This window comes from Somniosus microcephalus, chromosome 7 (genome assembly GCF_052327205.1).
Source record: "Somniosus microcephalus isolate GS21.2 chromosome 7, FLI_Smic_1.0, whole genome shotgun sequence".
Classification (NCBI taxonomy): Eukaryota; Metazoa; Chordata; class Chondrichthyes; order Squaliformes; family Somniosidae; genus Somniosus; species Somniosus microcephalus.
Window position 1 is genome coordinate 140,769,563 of NC_140993.1, and position 24,743 is coordinate 140,794,305.

Here is a 24,743-nt window from a genome sequence, read left to right on the forward strand (position 1 = left end):
ATGCAGTACCTGTTGGCAGAACAAATTGTGATGGAACACTTCTGAAGAAAACTTGAAGTGAGGAGAGCAAGCAGCATTGTATAATAATTTGAGGACTCTTGATTATCTGCCAATTTATCAACAGCCTAGTAATTCCCCCTCTCACATTTCTTTCACTGTCACTGTATCATCAGGAGTTGGCCATTCAACCCCAGGGGCCTGTTCTGCCATTCAATCAGATCATGGCTGATCTGTTTCTTAACTCCATTTACTCGCCTTGATTCCATACCCCTTAATACCCATGTTGAACAAAATCCTTATAAATCTCAGTTTGAAATTTTCAATGGACCTAGCAGACAGGTTTTTGGGGGAGAGTTCCAGATGTATACTACCCTTTGTGTGAAGAAGTGCTTCCTGACATCATCCCTGAATGGCTTATTTCTAATGTTAAGGTTATGTCCTCTTGTTCTGGACATCCCACCAGAGGAAAAATTTTCTCTCTTTACCCTATCAAATCCTTTAATAATCTTAAACACCTCAATTAGATCACCCCCTAATCTTCTGTATTCAAGGGAATACAAGCCTAGTCTATGCACCTAGTCTCTGCACTCTGTCCTCATAATGTAATCCTTTTAGCCCCGGTATCATTCTGGTGAAGCTGCGCTGCATCCATTCCAAGGCCACTCTATCCTTCATAAGGTGCAGAGCACAGAACTGAATGCAGTACTCCAGATGTGGTCTAACCAGAGCTTTATACAACTGTAGCCGAACTTCCAGCCTCCTTGAGATGAAGGCTAATATACTATTAGCCTTTTAAATTATTTTTTCTACCTGTCCACTCATTTTTAGTGATTCCTGCTCTTCCACAGTTCCAAAGTTCTCACCATTTAGAAAATACTCTGATCTATCTTCTTGGGTCCAATGTGGATGACCTCACACTTCCCACGTTGAACTCATCTGCCAGAGTTTTGCCCACTCACTCTATCAATGTCCCTTTGCAACTTTCTGCCCCCATCTGCACTACTTACTGTACCACCTAACTTAGTGTCACCAGCAAAAATGGATATATGGCTCTTCATTTGTTCATCTAACTCGTTTATAAATATAATGAAAAGCTGAGGACCCGGGAAACCACTAGTCACGTCATTTGTGTGTTAGCTCTTTATGTTTGACTGCAGATTTGTCACCTCATTTAGCTAAAATGCTTCTCAAGATTTTAACTAAATTTTGAGACTTCCAGTTACGAGATAGTTGGCTTTTTGGGTGTGCATATTTATAAGGAGCAGTATGTCTTCTCAATTTTAAACTCTCACTTTTAGATTTTCACAAAATACTGGTCTTGTCCTATCTCTGGGTTCCCTTTTCTAAAAATAAAAGCAGGCTTGGAACTATTATTATTCACGCAGTCCAATCTATACCTGAACACTGACTTGTTTTGTTAACATTATCTGATTCCTTTTGATAGGTAAGCTGGAAACTATACCTTCACTAATTTGTGCTCAAAAATGGTATTTTAAGGCTATGAAATGAGTCTTTTGGACAGGGAAATGTATAGAAAACAATTGGTGTTAACAAAAATATTAGACAAGCCAAAATGAATCTAGAGGGGATTGTAGAACGTAGCCAAAATACAATTTTTCTTTTGTTAGTCAGATGTCAATTAGAGAACAGTAATGACCAACGCAGGGTAACTCGTGCAGAATTATAGATGACGATGAGGCAATGGGAGTTGAACAAATACTTTGTATCTGTTTTTAACCGAGGGTTGGATTTTCCCTTTTTATAGCAGATAAAACGAAAACTCATGGGTTGCTTACACATCTCAAGTGAAATGGTACAAGCTAAATTAAAGGGGCTCAAGATGGATAAAACACGAGGGCCAGATTTAATTTATCCTGGTTTACAGAAGGAAATTGATACAACAACTTTTAGTTATATAGCGCCTTTAATGTAGTAAAACGTCCCAAGGCGATGCACAGGAGTATTGTAAGACAAAAAAAATACAGTTGTTAGTGATGCCCCAGTAAATGTTTTCAGTAGTTTAGAGAACTGGGGAAGTTTCACATGATTGGAGGGAGGCGCTTACGGCGCCTATGTTTAAAAAAAGGATTAAAATTACAACTTGGTAACTGTGGTCCAGTGAGTTTAACCTTAGTGGTGGGGAGTATAATGGAGAGCCTGATTAGGGATGCTATTAATGATCACATAGAACAGTCTAGCTTGATAGAAGAACAGTCTAGCTTGATAGAAGACAATCAACAAAGGAGAGTGAAGGGTTGGATGTTGGGAAGTTTTATTTTTCTAAGTATAATTAACCTGTGGTAGTGAGGATTGACATCTTGCAGTCTTCAAGGAGGCGATAAAACATTTTTGTAAAACTAGAAGATCACAACAGAAAGATAGATTTTGGATAGCCAACAGTTTGGGGCCTTTTGGACCATGCCTGATTGTCTTAGAACATGTTTCCTGAATTGGCTTACTGGTCTTTTTTTTACATCTCTTGGTTTTTGGTGAGGGGGGTGGGGTGGGGGAAGAAAGTGTAGGCACATTGGGTATGAATCCAGTAAGAGATCTGATGAGCCTTTTCTCACCCTGACTATATAACATACCCAATTGACGAAAGGATGTACAATCCTATCGGTATGAAAGGAGAGGGGAAGGCAGTGGAAACCAGTTTTCTAACCAATCAGCAGGGGTAACTCATTTGGCTGTAAACAAACAAACAGTATAAAAAGACCAGTCCTAGTGCGAACAAGCACTGAGTGCGAGTCATCAAAGTGTGCTGTGAGTTTGGGTAAGTGTGAGTTAGGGTAAGTGGGGTGTGAGGTGCTCTTTTCAAACTTTAACTCTGGGTTGTAGTTAATAAGGCCTTTCTGGTGCAGAGTAACTGTTGGTAAACCATTTAACTGGTGTAACTAGAGGGATTGATTTAATTTAAATCCAATTAATTAAAGGGGATACTAGCATCTAAAATCGGGCAGAGGGTGTCCATAACTAACAATAAAAATTTTAATTAATTACATAGAATGGAGCAGGTGATGTGTTACTGTTGTGAGATGTGGGAGCCGGTGAACCCCATTGAGGCTCACGGTGATTACGTCTGTGACAAGTGTCTGCTGCTACAGGAACTCCAGCTCCGTGTTGATGAGCTGGAGTCTGAGCTTCAGACACTGCGACACATCAGGGAGGGGGAGAAGTACCTGGACTCTGTGTATCAGAAGGTAGTCACACCTATGAAGTTAATTAATTCAGATGTAGCCCATGGTCAGGGACAGGACGGTGTGATTACGAGTGAGGCAGGTACGGGGATCCAGGAGGTAGAGCTGGAGGAGCCGCAGCCCTTGCTCTTGTCCAACAGGTTCGAGGTTCTTACTCCCTGTGGGGACAGGAGCAGGGACTGCAGGGAGGATGAGCAACCTGGCCACAGCACTGTGGAATGGGGGGCCATTCAAGAGGGGGGAGTAAATAGAAATGTTGTAGTGGTAGGGGATAGTATTATTAGGGGGATAGATAGAGTTCTCTGCAGCCGAGAGCGAGAGTCCCGAAGGCTGTGTTGCCTACCCGGTGCCAGGGTTAAGGACATCTCCTCTGGGCTGGAAAGAAACTTGCAGTGGGAGGGGGTGGATCCAGTTGTCGTGGTCCATGTTGGTACAAACGACGTAGATAGGACTAGGAAGCCGGTTCTGTTAAAGGAGTATGAGCAGCTAGGGGTCAAATTAAAAAACAGAACCTCGAGGGTAATAATCTCTGGATTATTACCTGAGCCGCGAGCGAATTTGGCTAGGACAAATAAAATTAGAAAGTTAAATGCGTGGCTCAAAGACTGCTGTGGGAGAAATGGGTTTTGCTTCCTGGGACACTGGCACCAGTACTGGGGCAGGAGGGAGCTGTTCCGTTGGGACGGGCTTCACTTGGCCAGTGCTGGGACTCGAATCCTGGCAGATCATTTAACTAGGGCTGTAGAGAGGGCTTTAAACTAACTAGTGGGGGGGAGGTTCCTAGAGAGCAAATAATAAAAATGACAACAGAGAAGGTCATAGACTTAGGTAGCAGTGGGGAAATTAAAAACCAGAGCATGTCAGGAAGGGGCAGAAGGTATGGAATAAAAGGTAAAGTAATAAAAAGGGCAAAAGCAGGAACTAAGTGTCACAAAACATATTTGAAAGTTCTCTATCTGAATGCACGTAGCATTCGTAACAAAATAGACGAGTTAATGGCACAAATAACTACATATGGGTATGATCTTGTGGCCATTACAGAAACATGGCTGCAGAGTGACAATGCCTGGGAATTAAACATACCAGGTTATTTAACGATCAGGAAGGACAGGCAGGAAGGAAGGGGAGGTGGGGTGGCTATGTTAATAAAGGAAGGAATCACTGTAATACAGATAAATTATATTGGGTCAAAAGATCAGGATAATGAAACAGCTTGGGTGGAGGTAAGGAATAATAAGGGGAAAAAAACACTAGTGGGCGTAGTCTATAGGCCTCCGAACAGTTGCAACTCTGTTGGACGGAGTATTAATCAGGAAATAGTTGAGGCTTTTAATAAGGGAACATCTATAATTATGGGGGATTTTAACTATCATATTAATTGGACAAATCAAATTGGGCAGGGCTGCCTTGAGGATGAGTTCATTGAGTGTATTAGGGATGGGTTTCTTGAGCAGTATGTAACTGAACCGACCAGGGGGCAAGCAACCTTAGATCTGGTCCTGTGTAACGAGACAGGATTAATTTAAAATGTCCTAGTAAAGGATTCCCTTGGAATGAGTGACCATAACATGGTTGAATTCCATATTCAATTAGAGGGTGAGGAGGTTGGATCTCAAACAAGCGTGCTAAGCTTGAATAAAGGAGACTATGAAGGTATGAGAGCGGAATTGAGTAGAGTGGATTGGGAAAATAGATTAAAGGGTAAGACGATACATGATCAGTGGTGTACATTTAAGGAGTTATTTTACAACTTCCAAAAAATATATATTCCACTGAGAAGAAAAGGGTGTAAAAGAAAAGACAGCCATCCGTGGCTAAGTAAAGAAATTAAGGATAGTATTCGACTAAAAACAAGGGCATATAATGTAGCCAAATGTAGTGGGAGGAAAGAGGATTGGGAAAACTTTACAAGACAGCAAAAAATAACAAAAAGATTGATTAAGAAAGGGAAGATAGATTATGAAAGTAAATTAGCAAAAAATATAAAAACAGATAGTAAGAGTTTTTATAGTTATATAAAAAGAAAAAGGGTGGCTAAAGTAAATGTTGGTCCTGTGGGGGACTACGGTCTCCTGCGTAAAGAAATAGGCAACACAGCGAGCTACAAGAAATAGGTCTTTACTCCAACTCTCACAATACAGTACTGAATTCGTGAAGCCCGCAAACCGGTGATGACTCACAGATTGGTCACCTGCTGGAACCTGATTGGTTTTCCTTCTCTCAGCAGCAGGCAAGTCTGAACGTGCCTTATTCCTCTCAGCTTGCAACTGTCTTGCGGGGGGAGGGGAATACAGCAGTTAAAAGGGGATTATACAAGTTTATCTACATACACACAGTGTTTCCTCAATGTGGCAACGCCACATACACCCCCCCAGAATCCTCGTTAACTGTAAAAGTCAGTCTCTGCGGAGGTTTGACCAAGCGGCCGTAGCGGCTGTAGTAGCCATCTGGCGTGTGAGGAAGGCTGTCTGGGAGGTTGGCCGGTTGGTTCATCGGCTGGTCTGCCGGTGGGCTGGCTGGACGGGCTGCCGGCGAAGGTGGGGCGGCGGCCGGGAAGTAAGGTTCTGGCATGTCTTGGTCCTCTTGTGGGGCCGCCGCCAACGTGGGAGGTCTGCCCCGCCGTGGGGGAAGAGCCAGCCGAAACGGGAAGCTGAGGTCCAGGTGTCCCGGTTTGAGGCGGTCTACTGAAATAAGGTCCGGCTTCCCGCCGACATCGATAAGAAAAGCTTTGTCCCCCGTCTCCAATACTGGGAAGGGGCCGGTGTATGGTGCCTGCAGTGGGCCTCTGTGCGCGTCCCGGCGCACGAAGACGAACTCCGCATGTCGTAAGTCTCGAGGCACGTAGGACGGCTGCGGGCTGTGTTGCGAAGTGGGCACTGGACGGAATTCCTGGGCCGCGTCCTGGTGCAGGGAAAGCTCTCTGGCGGCCGACCACGGCTCCGTTGTCGGGGAGGAAGTCGCCTGGTACTCTGAGCGGTTGGCCGTAGACCATCTCGGCCGCAGAGGCGCGGAGGTCCTCTTTGGGCGCAGTACGCAATCCCAGGAGAACCCAGGGTAGTTTGTCGATCCAGCTGGTGTCGGCCAGGCTGGTGCGGAGGGAGGCTTTCAAAGAACGATGAAAGCGCTCGCAGAGCCCGTTGGCCTGCGGGTGGTAGGCTGTTGTCCTGTGCAACTTGGTGCCGAGGCCGGCGATGATGGCATTCCACAAGTGGGAGGTGAACTGGGGGCCTCTGTCCGAGGATATGTCGGTCGGCACGCCGAACCGGGCCACCCATGTCGAGACGAATGCTTGCGCGACGTCGGTCGTGGTGGTGGAGGCGAGGGGAACCACCTCGGGCCATCTGGTGGTGCGGTCGACGATCGTGAGCAGGTGTGTAAAACCGTGCGACGGCGGCAAGGGGCCTACCAGATCGACGTGGACGTGGTCGAAACGCCTCTCGGGCACCAGGAAACACTCCAATGGCGCCTTGGTGTGCTGCTGGACCTTAGCGCGCTGACACGGCACGCATGTGTTGGTCCAGTCTCTCTCATCCTTGTGGAGTCCAGGCCAGACGAACTTGGCGGACATAAGTTTCTGAGACGCACGCATCCCTGGATGTGAAAGGCCGTGGATGATGTCGAAAACTCGCTTGCGCCAGGCGGATGGAACGACCGGCCTAGGCGAGGGGACTGAGACGTCGCACAGGAGGGTTGTGCCGGCTGCGTGGAAGTGGATGTCGGCCAGGGTGAGGCTGGTAGTTGACGTCCTGAGGGCCTGGATCTCCGCGTCGGCAGCCTGGTCTCTCGCCATGCTGGCGTAGTCGACGCCCAGGTGCACTGCGTGGAGCGAGGGTCTTGAGAGGCAGTCGGCCACCAAATTGTCCTTGCCGGCGATGTGGCGGATGTCCGTGGTGAACTCCGAGATGAAGTTGAGTTGGCGCTGTTGGCGCGCGGACCAGGGTTCGGTTACTTTGGCCATGGCGAAAGTGAGCGGCTTGTGGTCCACGAATGTGGTGAACGGCCGGCCTTCCAGAAGGAAACGGAAGTGCCGGATTGCCAGGAACAGGGCCAGGAGCTCTCTGTCGAACGTGCTGTAGGCCTGCTCGTTCTTGCGCAGCTGTCGGCTGAAAAATGCCAGTGGCTGCCACGCGCCTTCGACCCACTGTTGCTGGATGCCGCCGACGGCGTAATCCGAGGCGTCCGTGATGAGGGCGGTCTTGGCGCCCGGGATGGGGTGGGCCAGTAGTGTGGCGTTGGCCAAGGCGCTTTTGGTCTGGTGGAAGGCTGTTGCCATCTCGCTGGACCAGGTGAGTTGCTCTTTGCCCGTTTTGCCCCTGGTGGCTTCGTAGAGGGGGCGCATGAGTGCAGCGGCCTTGGGCACGAACCGGTGATAGAAATTGACCATCCCCAAAAATTCCTGCAGCGTCTTAACCGAGGTGGGCTGGGGAAAGTCTGTCACCGCCTGCACCTTGGAAGGTAGGGGAATGGCTCCCCTTGGCGAGATTCTGTGGCCGAGAAAGTCAATTTGGGCTGCTCCAAACTGGCATTTGGCCGGGTTGACGATTAGCCCATGTTGGCTGAGGCGCTGGAAAAGGGAGCGCAAATGCACGATGTGCTCGGCCTTGCTGGTACTGGCCACGAGGATATCATCCAGATAGACGAACAGGAAGCTCAGGTCCCGTAGGACAGAGTCCATGAGCCGTTGGAAGGCCTGTGCGGCGTTCTTAAGCCCGAAGGGCATGCGCAGGAACTCGAACAGTCCGAAGGGGGTGATGACCGCCGTCTTCTGGACGTCTGCGTGGTGGACGGGGACCTGATGGTAGCTGCGAATCAGGTCGACCTTGGAAAAGACGGACTTTCCTGCTAGGTGTGCCGAGAAGTCTTGGATGTGCGGAATGGGGTATCTATCGGGCGCGGTGGCGTCGTTGAGCCGTCTGTAGTCGCCGCAGGGGCGCCAGCCACCGCCCGGCTTGGGCACAATGTGGAGGGGGGACGACCAAGGGCTGTTAGAGCGGCGGATGATGCCCAGTTTTTCCATCGTGGTGAATTCTTCCTTGGCCACCGCCATCTTGGCTGGGTCCAGGCGTCTGGCTCGAGCGAACACTGGTGGTCCCGTAGTGGCGATATGGTGCTTGACCCCATGCTTGGCTGCCGCGGCTGAGAAGGTCGGTTGTGTGAGCCTCGGGAAATCTGCGAGTAGCGGGCGTAGTCGTTATGCATCGGGGCGGAGCAGGACCCGACGAGGGCCGGGCTGTTGCTCTGCTGGCAGGCCAGTGAAGCGAAAGTTGCTGCGTTGATCAGGTGCCTGTCGCGGACGTCGACCAGGAGTCCGTGGGCGCAAAGAAAATCGGCGCCCAGCAAAGGATGTGCCACCGAGGCCGTCACGAAATCCCACGTAAATCGCTGGCCATGGAAACAAACCTCGGCCCGTCGCTTTCCGAAAGTAGCGATGGCTGCGCCATTTGCCGCCACGAGGGGTGGGCCGCTGCGGCCTGCCTGGATGTCGAGCTGGGAGGCAGGAATTATGCTGCATTGGGCTCCAGTGTCGCAAAGGAATCTGCGCCCTGAAAGAGAGTCGGTTATGTACAGCAGTTTACCTGCGGTGCCGATGGCCATCGTGGCGGCGGGGGTGCGGTCGAGCGGGCCTAGGTGGCGGCGCGGGGCTGGTGCGTTGGGCCGGGCGGCCATCTTGGATGATCGAAAGCCGGGTGCTCTGCAGCGTTGGGCCTTGTGGCCGAAACGCGCGTGGTAGTAGCATAGTTCCGCGGCCTAGCGTGGCGGCGCGCGCTCGGTGTTGGGGAGCCTCGCGGCTGCACAGCCGAGTTGGGCGACGGCGAAAACTTTGTCCGCGGCGGCTGCCAGTTGTACGCAGTCCGTGATCGGGGACCGCGCGAGGGCAGTCTGTACCTGCTGAGGAAGCAGGCTGAGGAAAAGGGCCCGAAACAAAAAGCACTGCGGTTCAGAGCCCAGGAGCGCAAGCATCCGGCTCATCAACTGGGTCGGGGTAGAATCGCCGAGGCCTGGTAGTGAGAAGCCTGCGGGCCCTCTCCTCCTTGGACAGGCCGTAAGCCTGCAGCAAGCGGCCCTTAATGGTTGAGTACTTGCCGGTCTGTGGTGGGTTCCCCAGCAGGTCGAGAACTTCGGCGGTGCTAGAGCTTGCTAGTGCTGAGACTACGTGGAGGTACCTTTCTTCATCGTCTTGAACCCTGCGAAGGGTGAATTGGGCCTCCGAGTGCGCGAACCAAGCTGGTGCTTGGTGTTCCCAGAAGGTGGGGAGCTTCAAGGACGCGGCACCGGCCGACATCAGGCTGCTGCTGGTTGCCATCGGGTCGTTGCTGGCCTCTGTAGGGCTGCGTGAGTCGGGGGCTTCGGCCGCCGACATTCGGGGTCACCAATGTGGGGGACTACGGTCTCCCGCGTAAAGAAATAGGCAACACAGCGAGCTACAAGAAATAGGTCTTTACTCCAACTCTCTCAATACAGTACTGAATTCGTGAAGCCCGCGAACCTGTGATGACTCACGGATTGGTCACCTGCTGGAACCTGATAGAAGGAAAACCAATCAGCAGCAGGCAAGTCTGAAAGTGCCTTATTCCTCTCAGCTTGCAACTGTCTTGCGAGGGGAGGGGAATACAGCAGTTAAAAGGGGATTATACAGGTTTATCTACATACACAGTGTTTCCCCAATGTGGCAACGCCACAGTCCCTTAGAGGATGAGACCGGGAAATTAATGGTGGGAAATATGGAGATGGCAAAAACACTGAATGTTTTGTATCAGTCTTTACAGTAGAGGACACTAAGAATATCCCAACACTGGACAAACAGGGGGCTATAGGGGGGGGAGGAGCTAAACACGATCAAAATCACTAAGGAAGTGATACTCGGTAAAATAATGGGACTCAAGGTGGATAAATCACCTGGACCTGATGGCTTACATCCTAGGGTCTTGAGGGAAGTGGCGGTAGGGATTGTGGATGCATTGGTAATAATTTTCCAAAACTCCCTGGACTCAGCAAAGGTCCTGGCAGACTGGAAAACTGCTAATGTAACACCCTTATTTAAAAAGGGCAGTAGACAGAAGGCTGGAAACTATAGCCTAACATCTGTGGTAGGTAAAATTTTGGAGTCCATTATTAAGGAGACAGTAACAGGACATTTGGATAATCATAATTTAATAGGACAAAGTCAGCATGGTTTTATGAAGGGGAAGTCATGTTTGACAAATTTGCTGGAGTTCTTTGAGGAAGTAACATATAGGGTGGATAAAGGGGAACCAGTGGACGTAGTGTATTTAGACTTCCAAAAGGCATTTGACAAGGTGCCACACAAAAGATTATTGCTTAAGATAAAAAATCACGGGATTAGGGGTAATATTCTGGCATGGATAGAGGATTGGCTATCTAACAGAAGGCAGAGAGTTGGGATAACTGGTTCATTCTCAGACTGGCAATCAGTAACTAGTGGTGATCCGCAGGGGTCAGTGCTGGGTCCCCAACTCTTTACAATCTATATTAACGATTTGGAGGAGGGGACCGAGTGTAACATATCAAAGTTTGCAGATGATACTAAGATGGGAGGGAAAGTAGTGAGTGAGGAGGTCATAAAAAACCTGCAAGGGGACATAGACAGGCTAAGTAAGTGGGCAGAGATTTGGCAGATGGAATACAATACTGGAAAGTGTGAGGTTATGCACTTTGGCAGGAAAAATCGTAGAGCAAGTTATTATCTTAATGGCAAGAAACTGGAAAGTACTGAAGTACAAAGGGATCTGGGGGTCCTGGTGCACGAAACTCAAAAGGTTAGTATGCAGGTGCAGCAAGTGATTAAGAAGGCCAATGGAATGTTGGCTTTCATTGCTAGGGGGATAGAATATAAAAATAGGGAGGTACTGCTTCAGTTGTACAAGGTATTGGTGAGACCGCACCTGGAATACTGCATACAGTTTTGGTGTCCATACTTAAGAAAAGACATACTTGCTCTCGAGTCAGTACAAAGAAGGTTCACTCGGTTAATCCCGGGGATGAGGGGATGGACATATGAGGAGAGGTTGAGTAGATTGGGACTCTACTCATTGGAGTTCAGAAGAATGAGAGGCGATCTTATTGAAACATATAAGATTGTGAAGGGGTTGGATCGGGTGGATGCGGGGAGGATGTTCCCGATGATGGGTGAAACTAGAACTAGGGGGCATAGTCTTAGAATAAGGGGCTGCTCTTTTAAAACTGAGATGAGGAGGAACTACTTCACTCAGAGGGTGGTAGGTCCATGGAATATGCTGCCCCAAAAAGCTGTAGAAGCTACATCATCACATAAATTTAAAACAGAAATAGACAGTTTCCTAGAAGTAAAGGGAATTAAGGGTTACGGGGAGCGGGCAGGAATTTGGACATGAGTCTAGGTTCGGATCGGACATGGCCCTGTGGGTAGCGGAGCGGGCCCAGGGGCCGTGTAGCCTGATCCTGCTCCTATTTCGTGTGTCTAATTCTGTTAGATTCAGGAGATGGTTCTGTGATAGTAGATTGGCGGTTAGGATCAGATCAGCCATGACCTTATTGAATGGCGGAGCAGGCTCGAGGGGCCGATTGGCCTACTCCTGCTCCTATTTCTTATGACCTAACATTCAATGACAGGAAATAAGTTTCAACTAAAATTCTAGGTTACGATCATAAGTTAACACGTAAATGGATACATGTTTTGGACTTTTTATATGTTCACATATCTAACTGTTCTTGCCTGCAAAAAATATTTTCCCAACTTTTGTAGAGAATTTTGCAACAGAAGTTCAGTCAAGTAGAAATTCATATATTTTACTCTAGTTTTTGTATGGACTCTTCATATTTGAAGATTATTTGCAATTCCGTTGTAATGGATTGTTGCATATAAATCAGTTACGCCATTTATTTGAGTTAAAAAATTTTCACCTGTTGACCTCCAAACTCACTTGGGTCAATGTGTGAAACAGGAAGTTTATCAGGCTGGCACATGTCTGATGTGAATCTCCTGCTGATTTTCTGCAGAATGGAAGCTGCATACGTCAAACTGGTAATTTAATATTGCCCTGTGCTTGACCTGAATCTGGGAAGCTCTGTATAAATCCTGGGAACATGTTCAGTTCGGGTTATTCTTCCCACAAACAGAATGTAATCTTTTGAAGGCCTGTGTTAGAAATTGAATGTAGGATAGAACAGACACTACACCATCCAGTGATCTTGTAATCTAGTCAGAATCTGGCCTCTAATGCCTATATATAAATGCAAGTTCTTGCTTTCTTTACACGTTATCGTCAGTCAATTGTGGGCATTACACACAGCTTTTGTCGTAGCCTGGTTTAATAATTTTACTTAAATTGTGTTATGGCAATTGAAATGTATTTGGTGTTAAACTTGAGCTTGAAACTTGTAAAATGCTCACAAACAGACTAAAAAGGAAAACAGTTGATTACATTATCAATTTTTAAAATTGACAGCTGTTGTGATCTATTCAGTAACTTCTGCATGTTTCCATAGTTTTATGTAAGAGGTACTGATGCTTTCTCTCTCCTGTCTACTATTTTAATGCTCGCAAAGTAGGTCTCAATTGCTTTTATTGGAAAGAAGATTCCAGTATGTTATCAAAAAGCATTTTTTAAGGTGGGCGGGTGTGTTTGTGTATTGTGTGATTGAACAAAGGTTGTATTTTTTTTAGAACTTAAACTTTTTATACTGTGTAGTAACTGTTGGGTTCAAGTCAAAAGTAGAAATTGGGCAAGGATTTAGGTTTCCATGAGAGCCCTTGTCTGTAGAGTTGCTGAATAGGTTTCCTTATGATGGAAACTGAGGCCTATGATAGTATGAGTAATCGGAGGAGGGGTTGGGGGTGTTGAAGAGAATGCAGCTGTACAAATTCCAGAAGCAGGCCAGCGCATTTAGCATACAAGTGTAATTTCTAGTCTAAGCAGCATCCTTGTATCCAATTTAGTTTTGAGGTAGATTATATATAATTAATGTTTTTGATTAATTGCAGTATAGCATTGTCAGAAAGAGGCAGCCATGCATACGTACAACAGCCAGAGCCCTCTAGCTTACTGTTGTGACCTTTGCCCTTTTGTATCCTGTGACACTCGGCCTGTCTTTGTACTGCAGTTTATTCATGATGGATAAGTTGCCCCCAATCACATAAGTTGTGCCACGAAAGGAACAGATAAATTATTTTCGCCTGAAGTCGGTGCTTGGAGAGGAGAAAAAAGGGAATGTGGTAGTGAGTGTGAGGAAAGTCTGTTTGAGCGGGGCCCTATGGTATTATGGGGACAATCGGCAATCTAATAAACAACCCATTTGGAGAGATGTGCTGGTTCAAGCCTCCTCAACCTTTTTAGTACAAAACAATGAAGGAAATGACCGGATTTGTTAATCAGTGACTGCACAAACTAGGAAGAAAAATGAGTGTTAATAGTAATCAGTTGCGGCTATATTTTTTTCTGTGCCTCAGCATGTAGCCATTGGGTCCCACCCCTTGGTCCTCTAGTAATTTAGTCTCTGCTTTATAATCAAATGTAATTGCCTGGCGATCACTTGATGCAGAGCTGTCACTAGGATTTTGGTAGTGAAATTACCTCCCCTTTCACCCTTTCCTCTCTCCATTTTCTTTGTATTAGACTGAAATAGTAAAATAATATGTTGTGATTAGTATAAAAAAAAGCTAAAATGAAACTGTTTGCATTTAGTTGTTTCCTTTCCACCCTTTCAGATGGGAGGCCTTGTGGAAATGTGTATATTTTCTAGATGTGTACATTTTTCTGTGTGAAAACATTCCTTCCCTCCAGTGCAAGTGATTAAGGATCATTGCACTTTAATAAAAAAAAATAGGTCAGTAGGGGCAGATGGCTCTGAAGCTGCTTTGCTTCATGCTGTGTAATTGTACTTGTGAATGTCATAGCTGACCAGGATGCTCTGAAATGGTGTTGAGCAATGTACAGTGTCAAATTGAGAGATGATGATGCTCTTTGTTCAAACTAGTGGTAAAGTAGTTATGGTTGACTAATATCCTGTTTTTCTATTCTTGTTAAGAAAGGGAAAAGATAACTGTGGGTGGGTTGGGTGGAGAGAAAACACTTGGCTCTGTTGCTCAAGAAATGATGTCCATTTCAGGTTCATTGAAGTGGAGCTACAAGTACTAACTTGGTCCTGATGAGATTTAGAATGTAGCTGTAAAATGAAAATAAATGGTGTAATTAGATCGCATTGTTCTTCAATTTTCTCTCCTTGCATTGTACTGTGGGGACAGTTGTGATAGTTCTGACTTTATGGCGGTTAGGGTGCACTAGTAAATGGTCATCCTGCTGTTTAGCTTTGTCTGAATGGTAAAGAAGTAGTGAAAGAGTAATCTGCCAGAGACTCCAGCTGGAATACGCTTGCACTTAGTCACAAATGGAGCTTGTTACATCACTGGTAATCTGTTTGCCTCAGGGTGAGTGATGAACCCTGTGGCTGTGCTTCCTTTGTCAGGATCATTTCGAAAATGTGGCCTGGAATCTGTAAATCCATTGTAGTGATTACGTATTCATTTCTGGCATCTGGATGGAAAGGCAAAAATGCTGATATTTGTACACTTGTTAGACAGTAACTTTAAAGCTATATCAAATATTATACAACTCTGAAATGTTTACATTTGAAATGTCAATTGAACCGAACTGCAGTGTTAGCAGCAGTTGAGTTTGGACAACTGCATGTCCAATTATAAATAATCTAAAGATATACTTGGATCAAGACTTTTGTACAATTAGCATAAAGGTTAGAATTTTATTTTCAGGTGTGAGATATGCCTGCTATGATACTTAAATTATTTAAGGCACACTAGTTCTGTAAACAATTTTCTAGATAACAGTCCTGTACACTGTAGTTGAATTTTGTTTATCATTTATAATTCTGCTTGCATATGATTATGTTGCTCATAGGGATGATGGGGTTAAGGATGCAATGGAAGAGGTTGGAGCATATTCTAGGCTTTACAGTAGCAGATGGAGTGCTCTGCTGTATTCATACAGCTGCCTGCCTGGTGTGGTGGCAGCTGCTGTGGCTGCAGTTTGTTCTTTTGTTCTTTTGCAACCAAGAATGTTGAACTGAGGAGTGTAATCAAGAATGAATTAATGGGTCAGGTTAGTTATATTGTGTAGGATACTCTTGGTACAAACTGTAAGCAAAAGAATATGTGTTACTGAATTTTACAGTTAACTTTTTTAACTTCCTAGAAAGCTTAGCACCTCTTTGTGCAGGTCCATATAGAGGGAAGTGACATCTTAATGTGGCCTTATTGATTGTCTTTGTGTATGTCACATTCATTCCATTTGTCCCCAATTTTATTTTTATTTTCATTTTCTTCCTAGGACTTCTATCCAGACTTTGCCTGACACTGAATTGTCCAAAAGAATTAAGGAAATGTGGAGTGACATGCAGGAGATTAGTCATAGGATTTAAGGCTTTGAGAACATACACCTCGAAGGGAAGCGGGTGAGGTGAAACACAGAATAGTTCACTTTTTGTGCCACTAGGGGAGCTGTGAGCACAAGGAAGATGGCAGATCCTGGTATGCTGAGTTTGTTTGGTGATGATGGGAACATTTTCAGTGAAGGGCTTGAAGGTCTTGGCGAATGTGGTTTTTCAGAGAATCCAGTGAATGCTCTTGCGCAACAACTACCCATGGATCAAGGATTTGGCTCCATGCAGTCTCCCCTCCATCATCCCCCACCCACTCAGACTCAAACTAAGCTGACTCATTATGATCATTTTGGTCCGTTTGAACAGCAGAAAATGCATCTGGTAGATCAGCCTAACCGAATGATTGGTAATACTCCTGGGAATGGCATGGCATCGCCTCACTCGCAGTACCACAATCCCTCAGTTCCACCAGTCCCTCACAGTGGTGCTCAGATGGGAGTATACCCTACTATGCAGAATGAAAGGTGTGGGCAGCAGTTTGTGGAAAGCAGCTCCATGTGGGGACCACGTGCTGTCCAGGTGCCAGAACAGACCCGACCTGCCTTCCAGCAACAGCAGCAACCACAGCCACCACCTCCGGGGCAAGGGCATGCTCAGCATATGCAACAGATGGGGAATTACCTGACGCGTAGTGATTATTCATTGCAACAGCACAACCAGCCTCAGCAACAGAGGGTGAACCAATTCACTCAGGGTCAAGAGGCCCTCAGTCAGGGAAATCCTTTCATGGGAACTTCAGGACCAGGTCACTTATCTCATATGCCCCAGCAAACCCCCAACATGGGCCCTTCCTTACGTCACGCTCCAACCCAGCAGTACCATCCCCATCCCCCTCCCCCCAATTCTCTCCATGGAGACTCCATTGCTCACAGCCCTAGATTCTCCCCTAATCCTTCTCAGCAAGTGAGTAGTAGGCAACAAAACTTAAACTTCACTTCACGTAGCCAGGCAGTACCTTCACAATCTGTAAGTAGCTCAGGGCAGTATTCACAATATCCTTATAGTAACATTAATCAGGGATTAGTTAACAGCAATACAGGGATCAATCAAAACCTAGGCCTTAATAATAACCCATCTGTGAATCAGTCAATACCCCGCTATCCAAATACTGTGGGATTCCCAGCTGGCACTAGCCAAGGACTAATGCACCAGCAGCCTATACATCCAGGTGGTCCACTTAACCAAATTAATGCACAAACTATGCACCCCACACAGTCTCAGGGAACTTATGCTTCTCCACCTCCCATGTCACCTATGAAAGCTATGAGTAACCCAGCAGGCACCCCTCCACCACAGGTTAGGCCTGGCAGTGCTGGAATGCAACTCGAGGTTGGAAGTTATTCAAACATGCCCCTGCCTCAACAGCCACACCAGTCCCCGGGTACCATGGGACTTGGACAGAGGAGCATGGGTCCTAGAAGCATGCAGACACAACAATACATGAGCCCTTCTGTGCCAAGGGATATTGGCAACCTTCCAAGACCAGTCGGCGCACTGGGTCCCAGTGGAAATCATGCAGATCAGGTGATGCAGGAACGCCTAATGTCTGGCCAGCAGCACCCAAATCAGCCTTTTCAGCCTCAATTGCCAACTTGTCCACCTGTGAAACAGCATCCAACAGTGCATCATCAAACTTCTCCTACACCTCATCAGCATCAACCATGGGTACAGTCACAACATTCATCACCTAAGGCCACATCGCAACAAGTGCCTGCCCAACATCAGGTGAGTGATGTATCTGAATTATGGCAGAGTTTAATTGCAGTTTGAGTATGCAAAATGTGCTCCATTGCTGCATGTTAATGGCTGTTAAAGTATAGTTAACAAAATATGTGTCGTGAGTTGTTTAGCATGAAAATGATTGTGAATTAAATAATGCAATTTTGAACTCTCATGTTGCTTGAGGTTTTATTTTTTAAACAATACGTACATATAGCTTGGCATTAATGTTTTAGGAATGCTTGAATAAAATATACAAGTGGTTGAAATGGAGAATACTATTTCAGTATGCAAATCTCAGGGTAGATTATTTTTACACATTTGCTATTCTGGATTAAATGCTCCAATTATAGGACAGGTGAGGACGTAATAACTGCTTGAAACAGTGTTCAACTATGCTGTTGATCTATGGTTATATTTATGCCATCAATATTGCTTGTCATTTTTGTGCTATGAAGTAAAGTGAACTTTTTCATGTTCAAAATTGAAGCAATCTTCATAATTGCTGCTGCTTTTTGTGACTTGCCCTGGACTCCTCTTCTCCACTCTGCAAATTCCAGCTTTCTCTCTCGCCCTCCATCGAGCTGAACCCTCACCCATCCAATTCTGCAGGTTCTCAACATCTCAGCAGGAAACCTATCACTTGCTCCCTCAATTCCCTTCCTGTCCCAGCTCCTGACTACACTTCATCTCCTCAGCCTCATGCTTGCTGATGCTAACCAATCTTTCTTCAGCATTGTGCTTATTTCCTTCAAATTTTTATCTCCTCGAAATCTACCCCATCTCCAACCTTCCCTTTCTTTCTAAACTCTTGAGTGCATTGTTGCCTCATGACAGTGGTCCCATGACTACTTGTTTGAGGCTCTTCAGTCTGGCTTCTGTGTTGCCCACATTACTGAGACTACTGGTCAAAATCACAAATGACATTCTATGTGCATATGGCTCTGTCTTTTCCTCATCTTCTTTGACTTGCCTTATCCCTTCAACAACATTGGCCATTCCATCTCTGTCTCTTCTGCAACCTACTGCAACTCCTCATTCAACTCATACCTGGTGCAGTGCAGGAATTATGTGGCTTCTAAAAGTATCTCTTTGGGTCCATCCTTGACCCCTTCCTCTTTACTGCCTACATAGTATTTGTTGGTGATATCATGGAGTCAGGTTGTACATGTATGCTTTCAGTACCTGACCCTACCCCCCCCCCCCCCCCCCCTTCACTCACTCCTATAAATCCAAAAATTATTGCCATGCTCTCCACTGGTCTGTCTGCCAAAATCTCCTCCAGCTTAATGTTGGTAAAAACATTATCCTTTTCAGCATCCACGTGCTTCTGACTTTGACTCCTATAAATCTCCCAGCTGCCATCTCGGGCTGAGTAGGGAGATGCGGAATCTGTGCTGCTTGACCCTGAGCTGACCTTCCTCTGTTATATCCACTCCATTACCAAGGTGCTTTCTTCCAACTCTGCAACATTGCCTGCCTCAGCTCCTACCACTATACTGCCATCAGGAAAACTTTAGTTCACTCCTTTATTGCCTTCAAACAATTACTTCTGGAAAGCTGTTTCAGCCAGCCCTACCACGTCAACCCGCAACGTTACAACTCATCGAAAAAGTCTTGTGCTTCTGTCACCCCTATCCTCTGAGTTGATTTCAGAATTCTCATCCTCGCTTTCAAATCATTCTGTGGCCGAGCCTCGCACTACTTTAGTGATTTATTCTTGCCTTCTCTGAATTAACACCAGATTACTCCTTGTGCTCTGCTCTTTCCACTTTACCATTTGTCATCTTATTCAGCCACTTAGGCTCCTCTCCCCTGAAACTTTCTGTCTAATTCCTTCTGCTTGCCATCACCCTCCCTGCTTTCAAACATTATCAAAATTCTCCCCTTTGGCCTCCCACCCTTACACTCTCTAGTTTTCCATCTTGCTCAGTGTCCATTGTTTTCCTCCTTAATGTAAAGTGGTTTGATATATCTTTCCATACGTGAAGATTACTGTAGAAATGCCAGTTGGAGTTAACACAATTTTGATTAGTAGGGCCTAAACAGATTCTCTTTATTTCCCGTGAAATGAATTTTCTTCATATCCTGCCCCAATATCTTAAAAAAAAAAATCAGACAGGTAGGTAGTGTCTCTGGGGGGAAAAAAAAAGCTAATTTCAGTTCCCTGTACACCAAAGTATTCTCAGATCCTTGTAAGGGTTATTAGTTGCCTAGAGCTTTACTTTTAAAAAGGCATTGTTTCCACTGAAGAGCTGTTGAATAAGCTTTAAAAAGTTGCATGTATGTACCTTGAATAACTTGTCACTGATCATCTTGATACAAAAACCCCCCAAAGTTTAAAAAAAAAGTATTAGCACCACCTGCAAAAACCACATTGCACAAATGCAACCTGTCGCAGTGAATATTTTCCTGACCGTCAATATGCTAGCTCCAAAGTTCAGAGTATGGTTTGCTTAGCTGTTTTAAGAATTGAACTTGGCTAAAAATGCCCTGAAAGGACAAAATGTCTCAACACAACTGCCACTTCCAATCTAAAACTCCACTGAATGTGGTAAGTATCCAGTTGTGGTAGACAGCACCTTGAGTATCTTTTACCAAACTGTATTGCCAGCATTGAACTACTTCTGCATGCTCTTAACTGCACAATTCTTAACTGGTTTTATGCACTGCTTCTCTTGCCTCATAATTAGTCATCACCTCCAGATACCACTGACATTTTTTGAAATCGGGAGCAATAATGCAAATTTTTTTGTGGTTTTCGTACTGCTTATTACACACCACCTCCTGCGGTCTCCACAGAAGCCAGTCTTCAGCCAATTCGATTCACTCCATGTGATCTCAAACGGCTGAGCGCACTGGATACAGCAAAGGCTATGGGCCCCAACAACATCCCAGCTATCGTGCTTGGAGGGGACATTAGAGGTGGTGGTGTTCCCAAGCACCTGCTGCCCTTGTCCTTCTAGGTGGAAGAGGTCGTGGGTTTGGGAGGTGCTGCCGAAGAAGCCTTGACGAGTTGCTGCAGTGCATCTTGCAGATGGTACACACTGCAGCCATGGTACGCCGGTAAATGAATTTTAGATTGTACCAAAAGTCTCATTGTCCCAGCATTCGATTTGGAAAACTAATTGCATATAAAATTAATAAATTATATAGAATGATTACATTATATATAATAGAATGATTACATTATATAAAATTATGGTAATGTTTTATACATATTTGGTTAAATGTTTTCACAAATGATTGTGCTGTGTATCATTTCTGAAGTCGAATTTACCATTCCACTTAAATGCCACTGGACTCCTATCCATTAGCTTTATCACATTGCCATCTATTTGAATGTTTTCTCTTATTGTATTTGCCCCATACTAATGGCAAACACACCATTTTTAAAAAAAAGCCTTTCAAATATATTAACATCTGCTTTGCAAATCTGCGATTTGAACCTCACATAGTAGCTTTGGTGGCAAAGCAATAAACCTTCACTTTCACCTGATCCCTTTCCATATTGGGTAAGTCTTGCCAGTGTTTTGCCAAGCTTCTGAAGAGCAAAGCTGGCGAGACCAGTTTGATCTCAAGCACCCTAGGTGTTTGCCATTGTGGTTTGTTGGTGTGTAGTTTGTTTTTGTACCATGAGTTTTGCTAGAAATATGGGATGAAGCAAGGGGTTGGAATATTCAGAGAGGAATATTGGGATTTGTTTAGTTAAACAAAAACTAGTTTGTTAGAATATCCATTATTTCCTTCCCCCCAAATCTAAAGGGAAAGGGATTATCATTTTAAGACAGACATGATTGCGATTAAACACACACAATTCCATATTTGGAATTATTTTAAAAGAAACAAACTATTGGATTTATATAATGCGTTATCCTGCCTCGAGGTGTCACAATACTTTAAAGTATAATTACTGTTGCTATGTAGGCAAACATGCCAGCCATATTCTGCACAGCAAGACCTTGAGAGACTGGGAACTGTTGGTAATGAGAGGGACCTGGCTGTCCTTGTACACAAATCGCAAAAAGTTAACATGCAGGTTCAGCAAGCAATTAGGAAAGCAAATGGTATATTATCCTTTGTTACAAAGGGATTAGTATAAGAGTACAGAAGCCTTACACCTGGAGTACTATGTAAAGTTTTTGACTCCTTACCTAAGGAAGGATATACTTGCCTTGCAGGGAATGCAACGTAGGTTCACTAGACTGATTCCTGGGATGGGGGGATTGTCCTATGAGGAGAGATTGAGTAGACTAGGCCTACATTCTCGAGTTTAGAAGAATGAGAGGTGATCTCATTGAAACATAACATTCGTGAGGGGCTCAACAGGATAGATGTTGTGAGGATGTATCCCCTGGTTGGCGAGTCTAGAACTAAAGAAAGAAAGACTTGCATTTATATAGTGCCTTTCACAGCATCAAGACATCTCAAAGCGCTTTACAACCAATGAAGTACTTTTGAAGTGTAGTCACTGTAGTAATGTAGGAAATGCTGCAGCTAATTTGCACACAACAAGTTCCCACAAGTAGCAATGTGATCATGACCAGATAATCTGTTTTAGTGATGTTGGTTGAGGGATAAATATTGGCCAGGACACAGTCACAGAATAAGGGGTCAGCCATTTAGGATTGAGATGAGAAATTTCTTCACTCAGGGTTGTGAACCTTTGGAATTCTCTGCCCCAGAGAGCTGTAGCTGCTCAGTCATTGAGTATATTCAAGACCGAGATCAATTGATTTTTGGATACTAAGGGAAACAGGGATAGTGCAGGAAGGTGGTGTTGAGGTAAAAGATCAACCATGATCTTATTGAGCAGGCTCGAAGGACCAAATAGCCTATTCCTGCTCCTATTTCGTATGTTCTTGTAATCAATGCAGCGAAGAGAGGAATGACCAGTTCATATATTTGTATTGGTTGAGGGAATTGGTCAGGACACTGGAAGAACACTCTGCTGATCTTTGAATAGTCATGGGATCTTTAGCAGCCACCTGAGCAGGCAAACGGAGCCTCGTTTTAATGCCTCATCCAGAGAAGCACTCCTTCAGTATTGCACTGAAGTGCTCATTTAGATTACAATGTCCCAGCCTGAAGCTTGAACTCGTGACCAGTGGTGAGCATGTTATCAACTGATCTAAGCTGCTGATTTTAAAAAATATACTTTTTGTGTCGGATACAAAATGAATGGAGTAGAATTAGCATAGGGTGAATCAGAAAGGGCCCAGGGAGTAATAGTGTAATTGTGTCAGTGTCTAAACAATGTAATGAAGCGAATTTTGAAAAGAAATTGCTGGGATATGACTGCTGAGGCAGCACAATGTACTGATTAACCATAACTTGAGTAAAGTTGTAGTTAGCACATTGGTGATATACAAGCATTGGGGAGGGTGCAGAGTAAAGTAATAGGAATGGTTCCAAGTATAAGCGACTAACTTTTGAGGAAAGATTAGAAAAGCTCAGCCGCTACAGCCCAGAGAGAAGACGGTTAAGGGGATAACTTGAAGTATGTAAAATATTGAATAATTTGTTGAGAAATTCTGAATATTACTTTAAAATCTGTTGGGACAGTAGAACTAGAGGTCGTAACTTAAAAACTTGTGAAAAATAAATTTAGATCGAATAGTTATAATAGCAGGAACTTCTAATGGTGATAAAGGTCTAGCATCATCTTCCAGGCAGGGAAGGTAGACCTGCACATTTGGGGATATTCAAAACTCAATTGACTGCTAGGTTGAGTTAGTTTCAGTGAGCCAACTGGTCTGGTCTGGTTCCAGGTGTGTTTTAGCCTTCTGCACTTGTCAAACAAAAAGGTTGTAATTGAAGCAGAAGTTTTCAGTGAAAGTCTCAGTCAAAGTGTTTGTGTAGTACTGCCAAGAGTAACTTTCCATTCACCATTTCAACAAAATCTGTTAATTTTAATATTCTGCTGTGTAAAGAAATTTCCTGTAGTGATATACAAACAGAAAATGCTGGAAATACTCAGGTCAGGCAGCATCTGTGGAGTGAGAAACTGTTAACGTTTCAAGTCGATGACTTTTTTAATCAGAACTGAAGAAAGTTTGAGATGTAACAGGTTTTAAGCAAGTGCAAAGGCCTGGAAGGGGGGTGGAGTAGAGGAAAGAACAAATGGGAAAGGTCTGTAATTGGGTGGAAGACAGAAAAGATTAAATGACAAAAGGGATGATGGTGCAAGGCAAAAGAAACAAAAGATGGGTCAAGAGATGTAAATGGGGATATCACAATCATCAGTAATAGCTGCCGTTTGGGGAAAAAAATGGGGGCAGAGGTTATAATCTGAAATTGTTGAACTCAATGTTGATTCCGGAAGGCTCCTAATAAAAAAAATGAGGTACTGTTCCTAAAGCTTATGTTGAGCTTCATTGCGACAGTGTAGGAGGCCAAGATCAGAGTGGGAATGGGGCGGAGAATTAAAATGACAGGCGACAGGAAGCTTGGGGTCACCCTTGCGGACTGAATGGAGGTGTTCCACAAAGCAGTGACCCAAACTCTGTTTGGTCTCTCAATGTAGAGGAGAGGAGACTGCATCGTGAGCAGCGAATACAGTATACAAAATTGAAAGAAGTACAGGTAAATTGCTGTTTCACCTGGAAAGTATTTGGGGCCCTGGATGGTGGGACGGGAGGAGATAAAAGGGCAGGTGTTGCATCTCCTGCGCTTGCAAGTGAAGGGGAGTGGGGGTTAGGGGTTATAGAGGAGTGGACCAGGGTGTTGCAGAGGGAACGGTCCCTTCGGTATGCTGAAAGGGGAGGGGAAGATGTGTTGGTGGTGGGATCACGCTGGAGAATGCAGAAATGGCAGAGGATGATACGTTGAATGTGGAGGCTGGTGGGGTGGAAGGTGAGGACAAGGGGAACTCCATCGTGGTTCCGGGAGGGAGGGGAAGTGGTGAGAGCAGGAGTGGAACGGACACGGTCGAGGACCCTGTCAACCACGGTAGAGGGGAATCCTCGGTTGAGGAAAAGGAAGACATACTGGAAGCAGTCGTATGGAAGGGGACATCGGCAGAACAGATGCGACGGAGACAGAGAAACTGGGAGAATGGAATAGAGTCCTTACAGGAAGTGGGGTGGGAGGAAGTGTAGTCAAGGTAGCTGTAGGAGTCAGTGGGTTTATAGTGGATATTGGTCAACAGCCTATCCCCAGAAATGGAGACCGAGAAGTTGAGGAAGGGAAGTGAAGGGAAGAGTCAGAGCTAGTGTGAAGGTGAGGGAAGGGTGGAAATTGCAAGTTGATTGAAATTTTCCAGTTCGGGGCAAGAGCAGGAAACGGCACCACTACAATCAGCAATGTACCGCATAAAGAGGTGAGGGAGGGGACGTGAGTAGGACTGGAACAAGGAATGTTCCACATATCCCA

At 45.3% G+C, this 24,743-nt stretch overlaps 1 protein-coding gene across 3 annotated transcripts in view; it reads left to right on the forward strand.

Moving 5' to 3' along the window:
* chd7 (chromodomain helicase DNA binding protein 7) overlaps positions 1–24,743 on the forward strand; it is a 328,856-nt gene that overhangs the window by 26,115 nt on the left and 277,998 nt on the right. For all 3 annotated transcript variants that reach the window (XM_085993014.1, XM_085993016.1, XM_085993015.1), the window contains exon 2: positions 15,539–17,375. In XM_085993014.1, the coding sequence (XP_085849140.1) occupies positions 15,726–17,375 (1,650 nt within the window). In that variant the 5' untranslated portion in view covers positions 15,539–15,725. The remainder of the gene's footprint in view (positions 1–15,538; positions 17,376–24,743) is intronic.